Genomic DNA, 21993 nt, shown 5'->3' on the forward strand with positions numbered 1-21993 from the left:
GCTTTGCCCTTGCCCTTGCCTTGGCTGGTTTCTCCTCTTGGCAGGTGACTGTTTAGGAGGGGTTGGGCAGGTGGCCTGAGCTGACCTGAGCCTCTCTGCCTGCAGACCACCGTGGCCTACTGCATCTCTGTGAGCCAGGACTACATCTTCTGTGGCTGTGCCGATGGCACTGTGCGCCTCTTCAACCCCTCCAACCTGCACTTCCTCAGCACCCTGCCCCGGCCCCATGCCTTGGGGACAGATATTGCCAGTGTCACTGAGGCCAGGTGAGCTATATGGGCCCCCTGCCTCCATTCACAGCCTCATGCTGTGCCAACCTTCAGGGAACAAGGTGACGAGTGTATCACCGCCCCAAAGATGACCAGGAACACCTCTGTAGACAAACAAATTTGGATTTATTGGTACTTGTTGCAACCAAGGAAAACTGGGGAGTATCTCAATAAGTGGGGGTTGTTTTAAGTGTGAGGGTATTGTAAGATCTGGGACATTGTGTGGTGATTTTAGAAATGATTCAAGAGATTAAATTTTGCTTTGATTGGATGCTGTTAGAAAGAGGGGGCAATTCTATAATTAGGCATCTTCATAATTTTTATCTGAAAGGTGGGATAAAGTCATATAATTGGAAAAGCAGTGGCAGTCAGTTCTGATAGACAGGAAAGGGTGGTGTTTGGTCATTTTTGTGATTTGCACAGTGATCTTGTTTTTATTTCTGTCAGACACGATGACAGAGTAGTCTTGATTTTGTTTTGCTTCGTCATGGCCATAGAGTGACTTGTCTGATGTTGGTGTCTGTGACACTTTTGTGTTCATCAGAACACCATGGCCCAGCAGCTCGCGCAAGGTCAGCTCCCCGCAGGCGGCTGGCAGGGGCTGCTTTTGTCTTCCTTAAGCAACTGCTTTCAAATCTTTGGGTCTGGAGAGGGCTCCCTTTGCTCTGCTCCTTCCTTCTTGGGTTAGCTTCTGTTTTCATTCCTTTCAGTCCTTCATTTTATCAGCTTCTCACTCACCAGTTTTCTTGTCCTCTTCCTCACAGTCGCCTCTTCTGTGGAGTGGCCAATGCCAGGTATCCTGATACCATTGCCTTGACCTTTGATCCCACTAATCAGTGGCTGTCTTGTGTATACAACGACCACAGCATTTACGTTTGGGATGTGAGGGACCCCAAGAAAGTGGGCAAGGTGTACTCGGCTCTGTACCATTCCTCGTGCGTCTGGAGTGTGGAGGTATGTGGGCTGGGATGGCTTGAGACTGACCAGGTTTTCTGGGATACTGTTGTGAAGACAGAAAGTGGGGATCCCCAAGTATAACGTATTTTCCTGCTGCCTCCTTGTTTCTCTAGCAACATCTCTGTATATTCAAATAGGTTCTGAGGATTGAGCTTAAATTTTAGTGTTTAATGTATCTTAGGCTTCTCCCAGTGTGCCCTTGTCCATTCTTAGCTTTGTCCTGGACAAGTTAATGAACTTGACTGAGCTTCAGTTTCCTCAGCTGTAAAGTGATGTACCTCATTCATCTCACTGTTCTAAGAATGAAATGAAATAATGTTAAGTGGGAGACAGAAGAGTCCCTGGTACATAGCAGGTGCTTGGTTAGTGTGCTTTCCCTTAGTGATCATGAAGAATATGTAATAGTTACGGCTTTGCTTATTGTGTGACTGATGCTGGGCTGTCTGGGCCAGCATTATCCCTTTCATCTCATTCCCTTCTCCCTGGGCAAAGAAAGGGTTGCTCCCTAACTGGAGATCTGACTTTGTTTCCTCTGCTCCTTCAGGTCTACCCAGAAGTGAAGGACAGTAACCAAGCCTGCCTCCCCCCCAGTTCCTTCATCACCTGTTCCTCAGACAACACCATCCGCTTGTGGAACACGGAGAGCTCTGGGGTGCATGGCTCCACCCTGCACCGAAACATCCTCAGCAATGTGAGCCCCGAGGCCTTAGGGCCCCCACTCCATACTTTGTATTTGCATCCCCTCAGCCTTCACACCTTCTCAGGAACTGGGTCCCCAGACCTTGATTTTCCAGCTCTTATTTGACTGGGCTCTGCAAGCCAACGGTTTATCTTGTCCAACAATCCTCTCCCCTTGCAATTACACTGGGTCAGGCCTGCCTATAACATTTCTTCTCTGCACCTGCTCCACTAGGACCTCATTAAGATCATCTATGTGGATGGGAACACTCAGGCTCTGCTGGACACTGAGCTGCCCGGAGGAGACAAAGCTGATGGGTCCTTGATGGATCCCCGTGTAGGCATTCGTTCTGTGTGTATCAGCCCCAACGGACAGCATCTAGCTTCAGGGGACCGTATGGGCACGCTCAGGTAATGCCAGGCCTGGGGTGGGTATTGAGTGCCTCTCATGGTGCGGGCTGGGGGAGTTAGGCCCCAAGGACAGAGCTTTAGAAAAGTTTGGTGCAAACAGATTGGGGAAGATATTTGTATACAAGGGAAAGATAACTTTACAATGAAGAAACCTCGCAGAAACCATCTCAAACAAATGACCAAGTGTAACATGTCATGTCAATATCATGAAGCTCATAATATGATATACTAATAAGGACATAGCATTATTTTTGTGGTATGCTTGCCAAAAATGCATAAACTCAGTCTAGTCATGAGAAGACACAAGACAAACTCAAATTGAGGTACATGGAACAGAGGACCTATATTGATCAATACTCTTCCAAAGTGTCAAGGTCGTGAAAGGTAAGGAAAGATTAAAGAACTATTCAAGACTGCAGGAGACTAAAGACAAATAACAACTAAATACAAATTGGATAGGATCCTGGATTCAGAAAAGAACATTGTGAAAAAAATGGTGAAATTCAAATAAAGCCTTTTATTAATAGTTTTGTACAAATATAAATTTCCTGGTTCTGGTCGTTGAACTGTTGTTATGTAAGATATTAACATTAGGGACATCTGGGTCAAGGAAATATAGAAACTCTTCTGTACTCATTGCAACCTTTCTCTAAGCCTAAAATTTCAAAAATAACTAAGAATAAATTTTGGAAAAGGTTGGGAAGAGGTTGTAGCAGAGAAAGCAGGGTGACTCTCTCCTCCTACAGCCTGGCAGTGACCTCTCCCATCCTCTCCTCTGTTCTGCAGGGTACACGAGCTGCAGTCCCTAAGTGAGATGCTGAAGGTGGAGGCCCATGACTCAGAAATTCTGTGCCTGGAGTATTCTAAGCCAGACACAGGTCAGGAGGATACCTGGTCCCTAGCCCAGAACGGCACAGATTTCTCCAGTCCTGCTAGTGCCACTTACCTCTGTCCTGGGTCTTAGATGTGAGACTAAAAGTCCTTTGAATCATCTGATGTCTTTGCTGGTTTAGAGGAGGACAGCTCTATCCCTGTTCCCTGGGGCTCAGTTCCTTGCAGGCCTCTTTGCCAGGCTCAGATAGGGGCCTGCTCTGGGCACTTGTAGGCTAATGGGTTCTTCTAACCTCAGGTCTGAAGCTGCTAGCATCAGCAAGCCGGGACAGGCTAATTCATGTGCTGGATGCTGGACGGGAATATAGCCTACAGCAGACGTTGGACGAGCACTCATCCTCCATTACTGCTGTCAAGTTTGCAGGTGGGGGCAGGGCAATTGAGACATATTCTGCCACCTACCACCAACATCACCCTTACCCCGCTCCCTACTGTCACCTGCCTCCCACCTCTGAGAAGGGTGTGCCTGCCACAGAGAGTGTTGGACAGCTGCTAGGAGGCCTGGGGCTGGATGGGAAGGCAGGTGGAATGTAGACTGTCAGGGGACACTGAGCCAACTAGGATGGCTGAGGATAGGGATAAAGGAAAGCCTAGGTTTGGAGGTAAGCATCCTGATTTCATTGGTTGTCCCAGTCATATAGAGTAGCTCAATAGGGGGGAAATATGGAGGGAAGGCAGAGGAATGGCTGGCCCCATGTGGTGAGAGCAGTGGGAACAGCTAGGCCCCTCTCCTCTATAGCCAGCGATGGGCAAGTCCGCATGATCAGCTGTGGAGCAGACAAGAGCATCTACTTCCGCACTGCACAGAAGGTGAGGGAACAGGGCTTCCTTGAATGGTGCACGGGTAGTGGTGGGTGTGTCTACCTTTCCCATACCTCAGGTTACAAGAGGTGAAGAGAGCCCTGGCCGGTTTGGCTCAGGGGTTGGAGCATTGGCCTGTGGTCCAGAGAGACCTGGGTTCGGTTCCCACTAAAGGCACATACCTCTGTTGCAATTTGTCCCCGGCCCTGGTTGGGTTGTGCGGTGGCAACCACTCGGTGTGTCCCTTTCACGTCGATGTTTCTCTCTCTCCCTCCCACTCTATCTGAACAAAAAATGGAAAAGTGTCCTCAAGTGAGGATAAAAAACAAACAAACAAAAAACAGGAGGTGAAGAGAGGAGAAAGCAGGGCTCTCTGGGCCTGGTGAGACATTTGGGCTTGGGTGTGTCCATGTGCTCCGCCCCTGCAGTCTGGAGATGGAGTACAGTTTACACGGACACATCATGTGGTACGGAAGACAACCCTCTATGACATGGATGTGGAGCCCAGCTGGAAGTACACGGCTATCGGCTGCCAAGACCGAAATATTCGGTGGGTATCCCCTTTTCAGACCATCTGACCTCATTTTTTGATACCCAAGAGGGACAGCTCTAGGCACCTCAGTCCCCATGCCTGTCTTTTTGTCCAGAACTTTGTGACCTCTTGAGCCTATGGAATGAGTACTTTGCCTCACCCAAGAGGTGGTAGTCCCTTCCGTGCTGGAGAGTAGCTCCCATAGAGAACATGGCTGGGAGTGGATGCTGACATTTCTGCCACCCAGGTGTGCTTCATCGTGACCTCTTCCTCATGTGAATGAGAGTGTGTTTCTTTATAGGATCTTTAACATCAGCAGTGGGAAGCAGAAGAAGCTGTTTAAAGGGTCACAGGGTGAGGATGGCACTCTGATTAAGGTAAGGGCCCAGTAGGGGTGGGCTCTGGGCCAGAGGTCAGGAGGACGAGGGCACTCGGTGCAGACGGACTGGTGCTTCCCGCCTTCTTCCAGCTGTGTGTCCCACTCCTCAGGTGCAGACAGACCCCTCAGGGATCTACATTGCCACCAGCTGTTCTGACAAGAACCTCTCCATTTTCGACTTCTCCTCAGGCGAGTGTGTGGCCACCATGTTTGGCCACTCAGGTGAGTGTAGCCCCAGTACTCTACCCCTGGAACTTGACTCTTTCTTTAGTTTTTTGGGACCCATCAGAGCTGCCTGCCCCTCCCTTCCAACCAACCCCCGACCTCCACTGCTGGGGCTTCAGGGGCTCATAGGACATATTCTTTGTTCTACAGAGATTGTCACTGGCATGAAATTTAGTAATGACTGCAAACACCTCATCTCTGTGTCGGGGGACAGGTGAGCAGAAGCCAGCTTCCCTGAGACACAGATGCTTCCTCTGTGCCACAAATACACCCTGCCCCTCCCCTCTCTTCGCTTCATGATGTCTCCGGGAAGTAGGGCTGAACAGGGTTATTTCTTGGCTAAACCTGACCTGGCACGGCAGGGTGGTTCTCATTCCCTTGCCAGCCCATGGAGAAGGGGAATTCATGTTGTTGCCACTCCCAGAGCCCTTCTCTGCCCCTCCCTCACACACACCTGTGGCTCTACCCAGCTGCATATTTGTGTGGCGCCTGAGCTCCGAGATGACCATCAGCATGAGGCAGCGTCTGGCTGAGCTGCGTCAGCGGCAGCGAGGGGTCAAGCAGCAAGGACCATCCTCTCCCCAAAGGGCTGCTGGACCCAATCGGTGAGAACAGAGGATGGGGTAGGGCAAGCAGGGGTGGGCTTGCTGTCATCTTACTGCCCCACCCTTGCTCGGGGCCTGCCATTCAGCAGCTCTGCATCTTCCATACCTGCTTTTCACATGAAGACCCAGGATGTCATTCTCTTTCCCCCCTGTCTCCTCTCCCCATGACATTCCTTGTCTTGGACTCAGGCACGAGGCCCCGTCCATGCTGTCCTCTGGAGCAGCGCTCTCATCGGATAGTGACAAGGAGGGAGAAGACGAGGGCACTGAAGAAGAAGAACTTCCAGCTCTGCCCATCCTTGCCAAGGGTACCAAGAAAGAGCCAGGTCTGTGACTGTCCGGCATGGGGCTAGACAGGCACCAGTTGGTATAGGGGCTGGATATGCTCTTTCTGGGACTGGGGTTAAGAGCACTGTGAGCTGAGGAAACTAAAGCATCATGGTGGCCATGTAGAGTATGGGCTGGTGTGGGGCCAGGGCTCTGGGTTGGGTGGGCAGTAGGCACCCTCTCTGACTGCCTGTCTCTGTCTAGCCTCGGTGCCCAGCCCAGCCCTTCCCCGAAGCCTGTCCCACTGGGAGATGAGTCGGGTGAGTCACCATCATTAAAATGCCTTTCCAAGGGTACAGAGGTGAAGGAAGGTGAAAGCAGGGCTTTCTGGGCTTGATGAGGCCCTTGGGTGTGGGGTCTGCCCTCATGTCCCACTCTTTGTGTCCAGTAAAGGGCCTTGGTGGGAGTTTAGGTAGCTAAGCTGGTCCCAGGTTAGGGATGATGAAGCCCAGGTGTTTCCATCCTGTGGGTCAGGTGAGGGGCCTGCAGGGATTAGTCCCCGCTAGGAGAAGTACTCCACTTGTTCAGCTGCCTGGGGGTGTGGGAGTAAATGTGAACAGAGAACAGGTTGAGGTGGGGAGTAGAAAGGGGGTGTCTGAGCCAAATGGTTAGAAGTAAAGTTCAAGAAAATCAAAGGTCCAAAGAGCAGAAATGTGGAGAAACTGTTCTAAAGACCCCAGGTTAGGAGGTAAGCTCAGATCTTCCAGATAGAGGGAAAAGGCCATACGAGGACCAGTAATTAACTGAGTGGCTAGTTCAGGGTGGCTAGGGAGGAGAAGGGCTTGCGGAGCCAGCCCCAAGGCAGCTCAGTCCGTACTTGTCCCATGTTGGGATTCCAAGTGCCGGGACCTTGCATTGTCGGCAGCAGTTACCTGGGAAGATGGTGTGATTGGTCTCTGGTGTGTTCTGACCAGGCCAGGCATCTCAAGGCTGTACTGTTGGTTTTTCTTGGTACTACGAATAGATTGGGGTCTTTGTTGGGGTTGTTTTCAGAGTAAGGGACTTCTAGAGACTCCTAGCTTTGAGGTGTCCACAATACCAGGTGAAGACTGAGACCAGAATGTCCTCTAAGACAGGACATAGAGTGAAGCTAAGAGCATGAACTCTGGAGCCAAACTCTCTGAGTTATAACCTATAGGCCAGCCACTTACTGTCTGTGGGACTTGGACAAGTTACTTAAGCCCACTGTGCTTCAGTTTTCCCATTTGTAATATTAGTACCTACTTCCTAAGGTGGTTGTGAGGTTTGAATGAGATAACACAAGTACAGTGGCTGGCACACAGTAAATGGTATATGAATGTTTGCTAAAACTCTTGTGTGATTGTTACTGTACTCCTCTCCCACCCTTGCCCCACATCAGGCACAAGAGACAGTGGAGTTCCTGGATGCAGCTCCTGCAGCCAACCAGGGACCCAGAAGAAGGGGGCGCTGGGCTCAGTCAGGCGTGGAGCTGAGTGTTCGCTCCATGCTGGACCTGCGGCAGCTGGAAACACTGGCCCCAAGCACTAGGGGCCCTAGCAGGGACTCTCTGGCCATGACCCCATCTGGTTCTGGGAAGCATGGTCAGCAGGCCCCTGAGACCTTGCATGCTGTCCAGGTGAGCCCACTTTCTCCCAGTTCCCTAGAGATCTCCAAGCAGCCTTAGCCAGCCTTGTGCCAGCAGCTGGAGCCTGAGCACTGGTCCAGTTATGCTCCATCTGCCCCTGTGGCACATGGGTGACCTGGACTGCAAATTCAGGGTGGGGCTAGCCAGTCTGTGTGGTATAGTGATTGTCTCGGGCTGGGTTCCTTGGAGGGCTGATGATCGCAAGTAGTGGCTGGAGGTTCGCAGTCAGAGTGTTAATGTAGTTCTTCTAGAAGTTCAGGAACACTAGTTGGAGCCCAGCCTGACTTCCTGGTGTCTGTCCTCCGATTTGGAGTATTCAGCTTTTCCCAGTATTGGTGCAAACCATGTCCTTGCCCACCCCTCCTCTTTTCACATCAGCAACTCCAGTAGTGCCCCTTTGTGCGTTTCCAGAATGAAAAGTCTCCTCAGCCTCAGGCTTCCCAACCCTGTTCCTGCCCCCACATTATTCGATTGTTGTCCCAAGAGGAAGGGGTCTTTCCCCAAGATCTGGAGCCTCCACCCATAGAAGATGGTATTGTCTACCCGGAACCAAGTGACAGCCCCACCTTGGATACCAGGCAAGGGCCCTGCTGCCACCAGACCCCTGGGGCCATGCAGCCTCAGTCTTCCCTTCCCTCTGAGCACTCTTTAATGAGTGGAGGGCTGGCCCAGGGTACTCAGGGCCTGCCCACCATGTCACCTCTGCTTCATCCCCAGTCCTGCTCACAGGTGGGGGAGAAGGAAGGCAGGAGCCCAGCAGGGCTGCTGCTGACCCCTGCTCACTGCCTTTTTTTCCCCTGCTGGCCTTCCTGGCAGTGAGTTCCAGGTACAGGCTCCAGCTCGAGGGGTCGTGGGACGAGTGTACCCAGGCAGCAGGGGCTCAGAGAAGCACAGCCCTGACAGTGCCTGCTCTGTGGATTACAGCAGCAGCCGCCTTTCCAGCCCTGAGCACCCCAATGAAGGTGAGGCTGCAGCCCTGAGGGAGGGCCAGAACCATGCAGGTCAGTGGACTGAGGTGGGCGTGGAGGTTCTGGTAACAGATGGGTGCAGCATGATGCTCTCTTCCCTCCTCCACATCCAGACTCTGAGAGCACGGAGCCCCTGAGTGTGGATGGCATTTCTTCAGACCTTGAAGAGACAGCTGAGGGTGATGAGGAAGAGGAGGAAGAGGAGGGAGGCACTGGCCCCTATGAGCTGCAGGAAGGCAGCCCCCATACTCCAGACCAGGAGCAGTTTCTAAAACAGCACTTTGAGACTCTGGCCAATGGGGCTGCTCCAGGTGTGGTCTGAGGGCCAGTTGTTTGGCCACTGCAGTTGCCCTGCTTCCCTACTGCCTGGCGGAGAGGGAGGGTGTAAGGGCAGGCTATGCCCCGGGGTTGCCTTCCTCAGAGGGTAGAATCTGGGCCAAGGGTTTGCTTCGTTTCATGATTTCTGTCACCCTGGCAGGGGGCCCAGTTCGGGTACCAGAGAGGACCGAGTCTCAGAGCATCTCTTCACGATTCCTTTTGCAAGTGCTGACGCCTCCGCTCAGGTACTCTCCCCCGGCCGCTCTCACTCTGCCACAAGAAGCTCCAGCTCTCCTGACCTGTCAGTGGTTCCAGCAGGGCCAGTCTTACCCCGGGGCAGCATGTAGCCCTCCTCCCTTCAAGGCTTCCCATATCCAACAGTATTTTGCACTCCCAAGTTTTGGGACCATTGATCTGGTTGGCTTTGCTCCTGCCCTTCTCTCCTAGTGCCTCTCTAGTGTTGTGAGAGCGTCTCCCATCTTGGCCGGAAACGTAGGCCTCAGTCTCCTCTGGGCCTTCTCACACATTTCCTCCCTATAGGGAACCGTCCCCATCTTCCTCAAGCCTGGCACTGACGTTGAGGCCAGTCCAGGTGCTGCAGGCTTCTGGTGAGCAGCTAAGAAGCAGTGGTGCTAATCCTCCAGGAGCACCCCCAGAGGTGGAGCCCTCCCCTGGAAACCCTGGCCCCCAGCAGGCAGCCCCTGTGCTGTTGCCACGACGCCGTGTCAATGCAGAAAGCAGCTGGATCTCCAAGAGAGTGGCCACAGCCAGCCACTTAGGCAGACTCCAGAAAGCCCAGTCCGTGCAGAGCCTGGCGCCACAGGGTGAGGAGCCTTATGGGCTCAGCTTCAGGTGGGAGGAGTGGGGAGCACATGAGCTAGAGGAAGGAGGGCCTGTTGTGGCCCTATGTGTTACTGTGCTTGCCACTGGATGTCCTTCAGTGGGTATGTGCAGGGCATAGCAGCTCCTTGGGAAGTGAGTCTTGGCATCTGGGACACCTTCCTTACCACCTAACCTGCATATATCTCTGTCTCCTCTGTAGGTGGGGCTCTTCCACCAGGCCCATTACTGTTACGGGAGATGGAAGCCCAGGAGGTCCTACGTTCCCTGTCCCAGGCTGATGACCGTCTGTCTCAGCCCCACTCCTACCAGAACCCCAACACCAGTTCCATGGCCAAGATACCCCGCAGCATCTCTGTTGGGGAGAACCTGGGCCTGGCGGCTGAACCTCAAGCTCCTGCCCCTATCCGGGTCTCACCACTTAGGCAGTTGGCCCTGCCCAACCGGGCTCACTTGGTCCTGGACATTCCAAAGCCACTGCCTGATCGTCCTATCCTGGCCACATTTTCACCTGTTACCAATGGCCGGGCCCTCGGTGAGGCAGAACAGCCTGCCTCCCCAGTGGGCCTAGGAAAGGCTCACAGTACATCTGAGAGGCAGGCTTGTTTAGGGGAGGGTACCCCTCCCAGGCCTAAGACAGAGTGCCAGGTTCAGCCTGGGCCCAACAGCCCTTGTGCCCAGTACCTGCTGGTTGGCAGCCTCCAAGACCCTGAGAACTTGCAGCCCCCACCCCCTGAGAAGACTCCCAGCCCCATGGAGTGCACCAGGTCAGGGGCAGCCCTAAGCCAGGCCTCAGGTGTGCACAGCTCCCCAGCTTTCATCTCCTGCCCCATCCTCTCTCCTCCGTCTCTGTTGGCCACTCTCTGGCTCCATTCCATTTCTGTGCGTCCAGCCTCTGGCGTTTTTCGTCCTGTCTGCTCCTGTCTCGGTCCATAAGTCACACCCGTGATGGTGAGACACTCCTGCCAACTTTCATGATATTCCTGTGACCCACTAGCCCCTCAATGCCTTCTGGCCTCTGGGACTGGCCCTTTCCTTTGGACCTTATTTTCTGTGTGGTGTTGGGAGGGTGTTTGGAGTAAGAGGCAAGAGGAAGGGGCTGAGGGCAGGTGGAGGGGATATGATGCTGGAGGGTAGGCCTGTCCTGCTCTGAGCAGCCATGGGTGGGGAGGGCTGAAAGGACAGCTTTGCTGGGCCTGAGCTGTATCTGTCTCTTCTAGAACCAGTGGTAAGCCTGGAGCAGTGCGAACAACTTGTGGCAGAGCTCCAGGGCAATGTGCGCCAGGCTGTGCAGCTCTACCACTTGGTACGTGTTGGGCACCCACTGGCGGGGGATGGAGCACTTCAGGAGTGCTGGCTGAGTATCCAGAAATAATGATAATGCTCTTCCACTGATGGGTGGGTGGAGCAGTCCAGAACATCCTGGGTGGAAGAGGTGAGGAAGTCAGAGGCCAGGCCAGGCTACTTGAACCAAGCACCTGTTGGTTATTTCTACTAAGAGCTGGTGACATCCTCAGATAAGAAGGCGGGGTAGAGAGCCCACATGTTCTGGTTTGCTTAGGACCATCCCAGTTTATGCCTGTTGTCCCAGTGTAATTATTAATAGTAACCTTTTTCATATTCAAAGACTATTTGGCCGCCCTGGACATGGGGGCAGTCCAGCAGGGCCATGCCTTGAAAGAGGAGTTACTAACAAAATTTAGATGGTACCATAATCTGCTGGGCTTCTCTTTTGAGGTCACCCCAGAGGCTGCTTCCAACCCATAGCCTTTGGTCATATTGGCTGATCTCGGACTGTGGAATTCCCAGTCACACCCAGCTGGGCATGCAGTCCCTTCTTTGGGGGCAGGCTACCCAGGTGGGTCCTCTCCTTTGTATACGTCCATTGACAGGTCTCCACTGTTCCTCCAACCCACTTCTGCGGTCTGTTGCAGGTGGCTAGCTGCAAGACGCCCTCAGTGGAGCAATGTCGCATCACCCAGCTCCTCAGAAACACCTTCTCTTCAGTACGGCAGGAGCTTGAGGCCCTGGCTGGGACAGTGCTGTCCAGCCCGGGCGGAAGCCCTGGTGCCGTGGGAGCTGAGCAAACACAGGCCCTGCTAGAGCAATACTCAGAGCTGCTGCTTCGAGCTGTGGAGCGTCGCATGGAACGCAGACTCTGAATTCCAGAAGCCTGTCCCAAGTGAATGTTCCACGTATTTCAAACTAGCGCTTCCTCCACTCACTAAAACCTGTGGGGATGCTTGGAGTGGATAGCAGTGATCAGCGCTCAGAGGGGAAGCAGCTTTCCCAGCTGCTCCTCATGGGGCCCCTGTATTTATTAATTTATTTCCCTGGCTGTTGCCTCACTTTCTTGGAACTCCTGCCTCCACAGCTCCTCTAGTAGCTCATGCAGGGGTTAGGTCTTGGGTCTTTGTCATCTTGGTGCTGTGAGGAGTAGGAGGGCAGCCTGCCCCATCTGGGGGAGATCAGGAAGGGCTGGCCCTCTCTCTTCTTAGAAGCCATTTGAAATTACTGCAGGGATCAGCTCCCTGGGGTGGAGCTTACACACAGGGTATTCAGTAGCTGGAGGTGAGAGGTAATGTGGTATTCAGTGCCCTTCAGCCAACAGCGGAGTCTCTCCTCTACCTCCACTTCCCCTCCCACACTAGCTGCACTCCCTTGGCTGCCAGAGGAGGGGTTATTCATTTTCTCCAGTTCCTGGCAGTTCAGAAATGCAGAGCCCCATGGCCCGTCAGGGCATTCCCAGCCCTCCAGAGGCTTGAGTTTGTATCAAGACCTAAGCTCCCACATTCCATTCCTATTCCCCCTCCAAGGGGGCCCTAGCATTGTCTTTTTCCCTGTGTCCCCTTTCTGTCTTGGCCAGAACTTGTGGAGCAAGCTGTGGGATGTTGCTGCGGGACAGTAAAGCCCACTGCTAGGCAAACATGAAGCCCTGGCCTCCTTTCTTCAGCCCCTTGGTTTTTCCTATCCTCCAGCTCTGGCCCCCAGCAGGTTGCTGGAGTCCAGAGGCCACCTTCTCCCTGCATCCTGAGTGATGCTCAGTCAGAAGCCGGTGTTGGAGTTTCCCCCATGGTTTACAGGGCACTAGCCCACCTTCTAAAGACCTTGGCCAGAGGTGAAATCACACACACACACACACACACATACACACAACAGTTGCATGTTCATTGCTAGAATACTTGGTTGACTGATGTGTGCCTAGTTTCTTCTCATGTCCTGCCCCAGCTTCACCACCCTGGCTCATGTGGAATGCCTATCAAGAAGCACGAAAAGGGGTGGAACACACTAAACCCAAATTCTGGATTCTTGGTGTTCACAGTCTTGATGATATGAGATGGCCCATAGGATACCCAGTTTGGGTAGAAGGAGCCTCCTCAAAGGCAGTGCTGAGCACCCAGGATGCTCTGGATATTGGAGGTTGAGGGGAGGGAGGCACATGGGACTGTGGCAGGAGCCAAGAGACACACTGGAAAGGTGGTAGTAAGGACAGGTAAGTGGTAGAGGTGAGGGGATAGATTAGAATTAGAAGGGCAGTTTAGGGTGAGGAGACAGAGATAGGGCACAGTGGGCAGGGAGAGTAGGACCAAGTAGTGAAGCAGTTATTGCAGTGTTGGGGTGAAGAACGTGTGTCTCTGGGCCCTAGTGCTTCCTTCTGCCTTAGGTAAGGCAGGGCAGCTTTATATAGCTCTAGGCCACAAAAGCCCATTCTCCCATGGACAGGTCTTTGAGCTCTACTGGCTCTATAGGCACAGAAAGAAATTGGATTCTGAAGGGTGCCCAGCTCTGTTTGGGTCAGCCTGAGTGCACCTGAACAGATGAAGCCTGTTTCATCCCTACTGTTCTCTACTGTCACCACCTGTATGGCCAATCTACAGAGAAATCCTGGGCCGGAGAACTCACAGCTGAGGGTGATGCCCTGGCAGGGCTGCAGCCACTCTAGTCAGGGCTAGAAATACACTCCCACCTGTACCCCCACCCCTAAGCGGCACACCAGCCACAGCCCACCCGAATAGGGTTCAGGCCGGGCCCTCTGGGCTGGTTTCTTCGTAATCCTTAGCCAGCCGGTCCCTCACAAGCAGCAATACTCCAGCTAATGTTTGCGAGAAGGAGGCCGCCCTTTCCCTACCCCTAGCCCAGCCTTTGGGGGTGGGGGGCTCTTGTGGCCGGGCCAGCGCCCGTCCTCTTCTGCATGTCTGAGGCCACCGGCAGCTGCCGTCCCTGTCCAGATTTGCCCTGACCCAGTTTTGAAAGCCCCTAATTTATAACTTTTATACTTCCAGTCCCTGGCGATCTCCTCCTCCCCAGGCCTCACGGGGCAGGGGCTGTTTTTAACATGTCCGTTTGTATTGATGTATGAACTGGTCAATAAACAATCATTTGTTAACTCTGGGACGCCAGCAAGTGGAGCCCGCGCTTCTCGCTCGCCGTGTGGATCGTGGAATCCGGCGGTGCGCTGGGGGCGGGGAGAAGGGGAGCGGGATCTGGCTGCGCGCTTGAGCTGTGGGGCTGGACGAAGCCTCGAGACAGCTGGGGGGGCGGGGCTGCGGGGGCGGGGCCTCGAGCGGGCGAGGCTTCAGGGGCGGAGGGCGGGGCCTCGGGGCGGGCGGGCGGAGCCTCGGGGCGGGCGGGCGGAGCCTCGGGGCGGGCGGGCGGAGCCTCGGGGCGGGCGGGGGCTTCAGGGGCGGAGGGCGGGGCCTCGGGGCGGGCGGGGGCTCGGGGTGGCGGCGTCATGGCGGAGGCGGCTTTGGACGCCGTGCAGAGGGAGTTACGAGAATTCCCGGCGGCGGTAAGAGGTGAGTGGGTTTGCTCAGGCTGTGGCGTCTTGAGACGTTGACTGCATCTGTGTCTCGGGGCGCGGGAGGGACCGTGGGCATGCCGGGGACTGGGTCCCTGAGTCGCCTTGTCCCGGTACTTCCTGGACCGCAGATTCACCCCAGTTCTTGTCCTCGAGGAGCGCAGAACCTCGTGCACGTGACTGCTTGATGCCACCTTCCTGATCACTCTGCTGTCGAACCTCTTCTTCCAAGCCCGCGGGTGGGAGCCCTTCCTGCCGCGTTTGCACGCCCTCGTGTCTTCCTGGGGTGACTGACTATTCGGTGCTGTCCTGTTTTCCACGGCCAGCCCCGCACTGAATGATCAGGGGTGTGTTGTTGCCCGTCTCACCGTTTCCTGTCGTGAAGTCTTGAAGGTGGTCTGATTCTCCCTCCATGAACCCCTGCTGGAACTCGGTTCAAGAACGGACTGCTCCAAGCTGGGGGCCTGCAGAGCTTGGGGAGAATCGGGCAGCTGTGCAAGTGATCCCGGGCTCTCCGCTGCTTGGTTTTTATGTTCCTCCCTCATTTCCCTTCCTTTCTTCCTCCCTTTTCTCTTTCTATTTGTGCGTGATTTCTCACAAGTAGAACATGGGCACATGGTTTAAAAAACAACGGATTTAGAACGTGAAGTACGCTTTCCTGCCAGGATGCCCCAGTTCGCATCTTTCCAAAATACTGTTTATATCCGCACACAAGACTATATACCTACAAATAGCCAGCTTACACATACTCTTCTGCGTTATGTATCTTGGAGATCATTCCATATCCCTGTACGGCAATCTTTTTCACACCTGGGTACTAGTGCTGTAATTTACTTAATCAGCCCACTGTTAGGCATTTAGGTCATTCCCAATCTATTATTTTCAGTAGTGCTGCCAGGAATACTTTGAGTATTCATTTAACAAACACATTCATGGGCTAGGTAATTTCGTTGTGCAAACATCATAGAGATTTACACAAACTTAGATATTATAGCCTACTACTATAGTTGTAATGTGCTATATGTACTTTTATGTGACTGCCAGCATCACCACACACCTTGTGGGACCACCATTGTATTTGTGGTCTGTCATTGACCAAAGCATTGTTATGTGGCCCATGACTGTACATAAGCATTTCAGTGTGCCAGGCTCTGTTCAGTGTGTTTACGATACATCACTGAACAAAACAGATCTCTGCCCTCATAGAGCTTACAATTCTAAGTGAGGAGACAATGAACCATAGGCACACAAAGTGAATAAATTATATAGAAGAAATGTGTTACAGGATAAGTGCTCTGGTAGGGGGTGGGGGAGCAAAATGATGGACCTCAGGATGTGGGGCTGCAGGGTAGGTTGCAAATTTAAATGATGGTCAGGGTAAGCTTCCTTGATAAGGCACCATTTGAGCACAGGCTTGAAGGCAGGGAGAGTGAGCTGTGCAGACATCGGAGAGAAGAGCATTAGGGGAGAGGGCATGGACAGGCAAATGCCCTGAGGTGGGAGTGTGCCTGGTGTATTCAAGGAACTGGAGAGGCCATTGTGCCTGGAGCCGTCTTTGTGCACATGTGTGAGTATTTTTCTTGGCTAAATTTCTAGCAGAATTATTGTTGGGCCAAAGGAATTGTTTGAATCCCTTTTGAAATTCCCTCACTTTGAAACCCCAGGAGAAAACAGTGGCCATTCTGTCAAGGAAAACTATTAAATGGTGAAAAAGTAAAACTGAAGTAGCTGCAGAACTACAAAGGGTTAAAAAAACAAAAACAAAAAAAGGGCAGTTTCCATGTACTTTAAAAACCTAGTGCGAATAATAGGGAGATTTACTGAGCCCCACATTCCTCCTCCATCCCCAAGATGACTGCTTTGATGGGCATGACTGGAAGGCCCTTTGCCAGTCTCTTCTCCCTGCTCCATTATCTGCTTGGCAGATTTCTTTTCTTTTTTTAATCTTTTCCATTTATCTTCAGATGGGGAGGGGGAGTATCAACATGAGAGAGACACATTGATTGGTTGCCTCACTCATGACCCCGACCAGAGCCCAAACTGCAACTGAGGTATGTGCCCTTGACCAGAATCGAACTCGTGACTCTTTGGTCTGCGGGCCGACACTCTAACCGCTGAACCAAACTGGCCAGGGCTACTTGGCAGGTTTCATCTTACCCTCCCTCCAGTAAAGCAAGCGCACATGCCCGCTCTTTCCTTTTCCATTTTCCTTGGCCCACCAGGGCCTGTGTTCCCACCCTGTTCCACTTTTTTGTCTAATGACATTCACTTTCCGACTAATTGCAATGCAAAGCAAAGCTGCTGTGAGACGCTGTTGTGAGAGAGAGCATGACTTCAGAGGTGAAAACGAATGCTGTGGCCTTTTGGAGCAAGAGGCAGTAACTGCCCATTGGGAGTAAGACATTCAGGCTAGCCCTCAAGGATGAAAATAACAAAGTAAAGCCCTGTACCCTTGATAAAAGCCAGAAGAAAGGCATTTTAGTCTGAGCAAGCAGTAGGAACAGTTTGGTACTGCCTTAGTAGTGTGTGGTAAGGGGCAGGCAGCAGACAGGAGGAAACTAGACTGGAAAAGTAGGCTAGACCTGAATGCATGCCAAGCCAGACAGTATTTTGTAAGGAGTAAGTGGTAAGTCATCAAAGACATTTTTACTGGAGGTGTGACAAGATGAGATTGTATTTTAGGAAGATGACGGTCCGGGTGAGTGATGCTTTGAGAGGGAGTGGAATTAAGCCAAGGAAACAAGTTAGTTCACTGCAGCAACCATCCAGCTAGGAGAGGTTGGAGACTTTCATTCAACCATGAAGCAAACATTTATTGAGTACCTCTTGTGTGCTCAGTACTATTCTAGGTCCCAGGGATGTGCCAGTAAACAAGACAAGCATCCCTGCCCTGATAAAGCTTACTTTTTACCAAGAGAGAGACCAATAAACGATTGGATACGTGAAATATATAGTGTGTTAGATGGTGATAAATGATAGAAAAATAAAGGGACTTGGCTGGTGTGGCTCAGTTAGTTGGAGCATTGTCCCCATGCACTGGAAGGTCATGGGTTAGATTCCCAGTCAGGGCACCTACCTAGGTTGTGAGTCCAGTCCCTGGTCAAGTTCAATCCTTGGTTGGGGCACAGACAGGAGGCAGCTGATTGATGAATCTCTCTCACATCGATGTTTCTTTCCCTCCCCTTCCTTCCTCCCTCTCTGAAATCCGTTTTTAAAAAAAAGAAAATAAAGGAAGCAGGGTGATGGGGATAAGAATTATTGGGAGAAGGTTACAGGTTTTTTTTTTCTTTATTGATTTTAGAGAGAGAGGAAGGGAGAGGGAGAGAGAGAGAGACACATTGATGAGAGAGAACATCAATTGGCCGCCTCCTGCATGCTCCCCACTGGGGATTTGGCCCATAACCTGGGCATGTTCCCTGATCGGGACTTGAACTGGTGACCTCTCGGTGCATGGGTTGGTGCTCAACCACTGAGCCACACCGGCTGGGCAGATTACAATTTTTAAAAGGGGGGCCTGGTTTATTGTGGCATTATTTACAATAGCCAAGATCTGGAAACAGCCCAAGTGCCCATTAGTACATGAGTTGTTAAAAAAGCTGTGGTGGCCCTGGCTGGTGTGGCTCAGTGTTTGAGTGTGGACCCATGCCCAAGAGGTCACCCGTTCGATTCCCAGTCAGGACACATGCCCAGGTTGTGGGCCAGATCCCCAGTGAGGGGCATGTAGGAGGCAGCCAATCGATGTTCTCATCGATGTTTCTGTCTCTCTCCCTCTTCCTTTCTCTCTCTCTAAAATCAATAAAGAAGAAAAAAAAAAAAGTTGTGGTACATTTACACAATGGAATACTACTCAGCCATAAAATAAGAAGGAAATCTTACCTTTGCAACAACATGGATAGACCTGGAGATTGTTATGCTAAGTGAACTAATTTAGTCAGAGAAACACAAATACCATGTGACCTCACTCTAAGTGTGGAATCTAATGAACAAAATAAATTGATAAACAAAATAGAAACAGGCATGGATACATGGAACAGACTGATAGCTGTCAGAGGGGAGGGTGGTTGGGAGTCTGGATGAAAGAAGATGAAAAGATTAAGCAAAAAACATATATATACACATATATACACACATATATATGTATACACATTCTAGGTGCTCTGTAAACATCACTGTTAGAGGGTGCTTTCCACAGCCTCAGCCCACCCACACCAGCCCGTAACCCTGGGGCCTTAGCTTTGCTCCTTCTGGAGCTCCCAGCACTGCCTCAGTGGCTGCCTTTCCTAGCTGATGCCAGGAGGTTGGCCATTCCCGAGTGGGAGAGCTGAGGGCCCGTGGTACAGGCCAGACATGGTCCCAGGGAGGGTTTGAGCAGTAGCCCCTGGCCCTGCCAACTCTTGTGGCTCATAGTGGTGTGTTTGTGGGTATGTCAGGCTTTCTCCCTTAAATTTCCCTCCTCATTCAATTCCTGATTGTCCAGGATGCCTTGGTCACCAATGGCATTGTCTAGGGACAGTGTGGCCTGCCAGGGAGGGCATCTCTTATGCAGACAGTGGGGCAGCAACTGGGTGTTATTGGCTTCAGCCCTTGCTCCCCTCTTTCAGAGCTCAACGTGCCTCTTGCTGTACCTTACCTGGACAAGCCTCCAACTCCACTCCATTTCTCCCGGGACTGGGTCTGCCCCAACAGGCCCTGTATCATCCGCAACGCCATGCAGCACTGGCCAGCCCTGCGGAAGTGGTCGCTCCCCTACCTCAGGTGGGGGCTGCCCCAGCGGGATGTGGGCAGTGCTTTGTGGCCTCTGGGTGTGGGCCAACTGTCCATTCTTCCAGAGCTACAGTGGGCTCCACAGAGGTGAGCGTGGCCGTGACCCCAGATGGTTATGCGGATGCTGTGCGAGGGGACCGCTTTGTGATGCCTGCTGAGCGCCGCCTGCCCCTGAGCTGCGTGCTGGACGTGCTGGAGGGCCGAGCCCAGCACCCAGGAGTCCTCTACGTGCAGAAGCAGTGCTCCAACCTGCCCACCGAGCTGCCCCAGCTGCTGCCTGATCTGGAGCCCCACGTGCCCTGGGCCTCCGAGGCGCTGGGTGAGTGGAGGTGGGGCCCTGCTTGCGTCTGCTCTCCCTTTGATGGCGTGGCCCTGAACGCTCAGGTCCCCAGGCCTCGACTTTACATCAATGAACGGAAGATCGCTGCCCCTCACCAGTGGCCCGCCTCTGCCCTCTCCCTGCACCCCCTGCTCCCCTCCCAGGTGCTGGCCCGCATCACTGTAAGGTGGTGGTTCCTAGCCTGGCCTTCGGGCCGCCTCTCCTAACTCACCCTCTCCTTCCAACCTGCAGGAAAGATGCCTGATGCCGTGAACTTCTGGCTGGGGGAGGCAGCTGCTGTGACATCTTGTAGGTGTCAAGTGGGGAGACCGAGAATGGAAGCTTGGGCCTGTACAGAAGTTAGACTGAGTTTTGTCTAAGATTTCTTTTGGGATTCTGGGCTCAGACACAAGAGAGGGCCTCCTCTGACGGCTCAGTGAGGGAAGGTCCCCGTGGCATTGGGGATGGAGGGCATTGCTTCCCTAGGTCCCTAGAAAGCTTTCCAAAGGCCAGCTAGATCGGGGGTGAACTCAGGAGAGACCTGTTTGCTAGAATTTCCCTCCTGGTGGAATTGAGCCCAGGGCTTCGGAAATGTCAAGTCTCTGGAGGACAGAGATCAGAAATGCTTGAAACCCACCAGATACCTTGGCATCCCCTCAAATCTACTCTGATGTTGTGTGCTCTTCTCTTAACACCATAAGCTCTCTTGGGTGTAAGGCCCGCAGCATGACTGTTTGCCCCTCCTGTGCCCTGCCCCTCATACCCCTGCCCACTGGGCCTTTGTGTTGGCAGTGCATAAGGACCACTATGAGAACCTCTACTGTGTGATCTCGGGAGAGAAACACTTTCTGCTTCATCCACCCAGTGACCGGCCCTTCATCCCCTATGGTAGGGGGCTCGGCCTGCAGGGGACCTGGGGAGCAGACAGCCCAAGGTGGAAGGAGGGCAGTGAGACCCTGGGCAGGTTGGTGCCCTAGGCCTGCGGTGTAGACAGTGTCTCCACTACACTAGGACTCCTGACCTTCTTGCCCCTGTGCCCAGGGAACAAATAAATGGGAGTGACTGGCAAGCTGCAAGCCACCCGAGGGTCCCCACCTTTCCTCCCTCTGGTTTCAGAGATGTACACGCCAGCAACCTACCAGCTAACTGAAGAGGGCTCCTTTAAAATGGTGGATGAGGAGGCCATGGAGAAGGTGTCTGTCTTGTCCTGGGCCCCGGGGAGAGGGAAGGGTAGGAACCTGGGCCCTGAGGAGCAGGCACGAGAGAGGTGGGGCTGTGGCACCTTGCTCTGAAAAATCCCCAGATCGGGGGCCTCCCAGTGCTGAGCAGGGGAGGGCAGGGCCCGTGGTGTTTACCTTTGGAAGAGATGGAATTGGAGGGCCTGGGGCTTCGAGCCTGTTTCTGGGCATCTCCTGTGTCCCCAGGTGCCCTGGATCCCACTGGACCCATTGGCCCCAGATCTGGCTCAGTACCCCAGTTACAGTGAGGCCCAGGCCCTTCGCTGCACAGTGCGGGCTGGTGAGATGCTCTACCTGCCGGCCTTGTGGTTCCACCATGTCCAGCAGTCCCATGCCTGCATCGCTGGTGAGGAGCTGCCCAGGCCCCTGGCGGCAGCCCAACAGGGCCTCTGGGAGATGGGTCAGGGAGACCGTAGGTTAGAAGGGGACCCTCCTGCTCAGGTCTCGTTCTCCCTGCAGTGAATTTCTGGTACGATATGGAGTATGACCTCAAGTACAGTTACTTCCAGCTGCTGGACTCCCTCACCAAGGCCTCGGGCCTTGAATGATGGAGCCCTGATGAATATTACCAAGGACAACTCATGGACAAGGTCGTGCCCCTCCTGGGCCAGGTCAGTTCCAGAGGCAACTTGGAGTCAGAGTGTGCTGGCCCCTGGCCCAGCTTAGCTTGCAGTCAGCTTTGCAGGATGTCTGGAGGCGGTCTGAGACCAGGAGTACCAGGCAGGTCTGTGAGCTCACAGCTGAAGCAGCAGCCTGCGCTGGAGGAAGACGGGCTCCAGGTGCAGCCCCGCCCCTCACCTCCATGACCTTGGGTGAGTCAGTGCCTCGAGCATCGGTGTCCTGTCTGTGAGACACATACCTCCCGGTGACGCCTACCTCACGGGTGTTGTGAGGAGTGGAGATGGTATCTGTAACGACAGCATGGGTTGGCACGGAGTTGTTGTTCAATAAAACATGGCTGTGACTTGTGTGTGCTGACACCCTCTCAGAGTTGCCTTCTGTGGTCTGGTGAGGGCTGGAAGGGTCAGGTAAACAGTTCAGGGTGACTCTGATTAGGGGTGAGGGCT

At 53.2% G+C, this 21993-nt stretch overlaps 2 protein-coding genes across 5 annotated transcripts in view; both read left to right on the forward strand.

The window, feature by feature from the left end:
• The window catches only part of MAPKBP1 (mitogen-activated protein kinase binding protein 1), a 72366-nt gene extending 58218 nt beyond the window's left edge, over positions 1 to 14148 (forward strand). For all 4 annotated transcript variants that reach the window (XM_036259809.1, XM_036259831.1, XM_036259824.1 and 1 more), the window contains 23 exons: positions 106 to 266; positions 1034 to 1223; positions 1771 to 1917; positions 2140 to 2315; positions 3102 to 3193; positions 3445 to 3570; positions 3946 to 4016; positions 4436 to 4557; positions 4841 to 4916; positions 5029 to 5140; positions 5294 to 5357; positions 5614 to 5748; positions 5938 to 6074; positions 6280 to 6335; positions 7436 to 7672; positions 8093 to 8259; positions 8498 to 8643; positions 8763 to 8960; positions 9128 to 9212; positions 9508 to 9791; positions 10010 to 10603; positions 11028 to 11113; positions 11742 to 14148. In XM_036259809.1, the coding sequence (XP_036115702.1) occupies positions 106 to 266; positions 1034 to 1223; positions 1771 to 1917; positions 2140 to 2315; positions 3102 to 3193; positions 3445 to 3570; positions 3946 to 4016; positions 4436 to 4557; positions 4841 to 4916; positions 5029 to 5140; positions 5294 to 5357; positions 5614 to 5748; positions 5938 to 6074; positions 6280 to 6335; positions 7436 to 7672; positions 8093 to 8259; positions 8498 to 8643; positions 8763 to 8960; positions 9128 to 9212; positions 9508 to 9791; positions 10010 to 10603; positions 11028 to 11113; positions 11742 to 11969 (3690 nt within the window). In that variant the 3' untranslated portion in view covers positions 11970 to 14148. The remainder of the gene's footprint in view (positions 1 to 105; positions 267 to 1033; positions 1224 to 1770; positions 1918 to 2139; positions 2316 to 3101; positions 3194 to 3444; positions 3571 to 3945; positions 4017 to 4435; positions 4558 to 4840; positions 4917 to 5028; positions 5141 to 5293; positions 5358 to 5613; positions 5749 to 5937; positions 6075 to 6279; positions 6336 to 7435; positions 7673 to 8092; positions 8260 to 8497; positions 8644 to 8762; positions 8961 to 9127; positions 9213 to 9507; positions 9792 to 10009; positions 10604 to 11027; positions 11114 to 11741) is intronic.
• Positions 14149 to 14512: 364 nt separating this feature from the next.
• Positions 14513 to 21945, forward strand: JMJD7 (jumonji domain containing 7). The gene is made up of 8 exons (XM_036259853.1): positions 14513 to 14603; positions 19207 to 19360; positions 19435 to 19688; positions 19941 to 19997; positions 20481 to 20576; positions 20805 to 20881; positions 21113 to 21272; positions 21386 to 21945. The coding sequence occupies exons 1-8, from the start codon at positions 14540 to 14542 to the stop codon at positions 21472 to 21474; spliced, it is 951 nt and encodes a 316-aa protein (XP_036115746.1). The 5' UTR covers positions 14513 to 14539; the 3' UTR covers positions 21475 to 21945.
• Positions 21946 to 21993: the final 48 nt, after the last annotated feature.

This window comes from Molossus molossus, unplaced genomic scaffold (genome assembly GCF_014108415.1).
Source record: "Molossus molossus isolate mMolMol1 unplaced genomic scaffold, mMolMol1.p scaffold_m16_p_1, whole genome shotgun sequence".
NCBI classification, from domain to species: Eukaryota; Metazoa; Chordata; class Mammalia; order Chiroptera; family Molossidae; genus Molossus; species Molossus molossus.

What these genes read in the sequence shown, in the direction of transcription:
- JMJD7 (XM_036259853.1), top strand. Translation starts at nt 14,540, where the DNA reads ATGGCGGAGGCGGCTTTGGACGCCGTGCAGAGGGAGTTACGAGAATTC. An exon ending in GGCAGCTGCTGTGACATCTT is followed by an intron (nt 19,998 to 20,480) that starts GTAGGTGTCAAG and finishes TTGTGTTGGCAG; the next exon opens with TGCATAAGGACCACTATGAG. An exon ending in CCGGCCCTTCATCCCCTATG is followed by an intron (nt 20,577 to 20,804) that starts GTAGGGGGCTCG and finishes CTCTGGTTTCAG; the next exon opens with AGATGTACACGCCAGCAACC.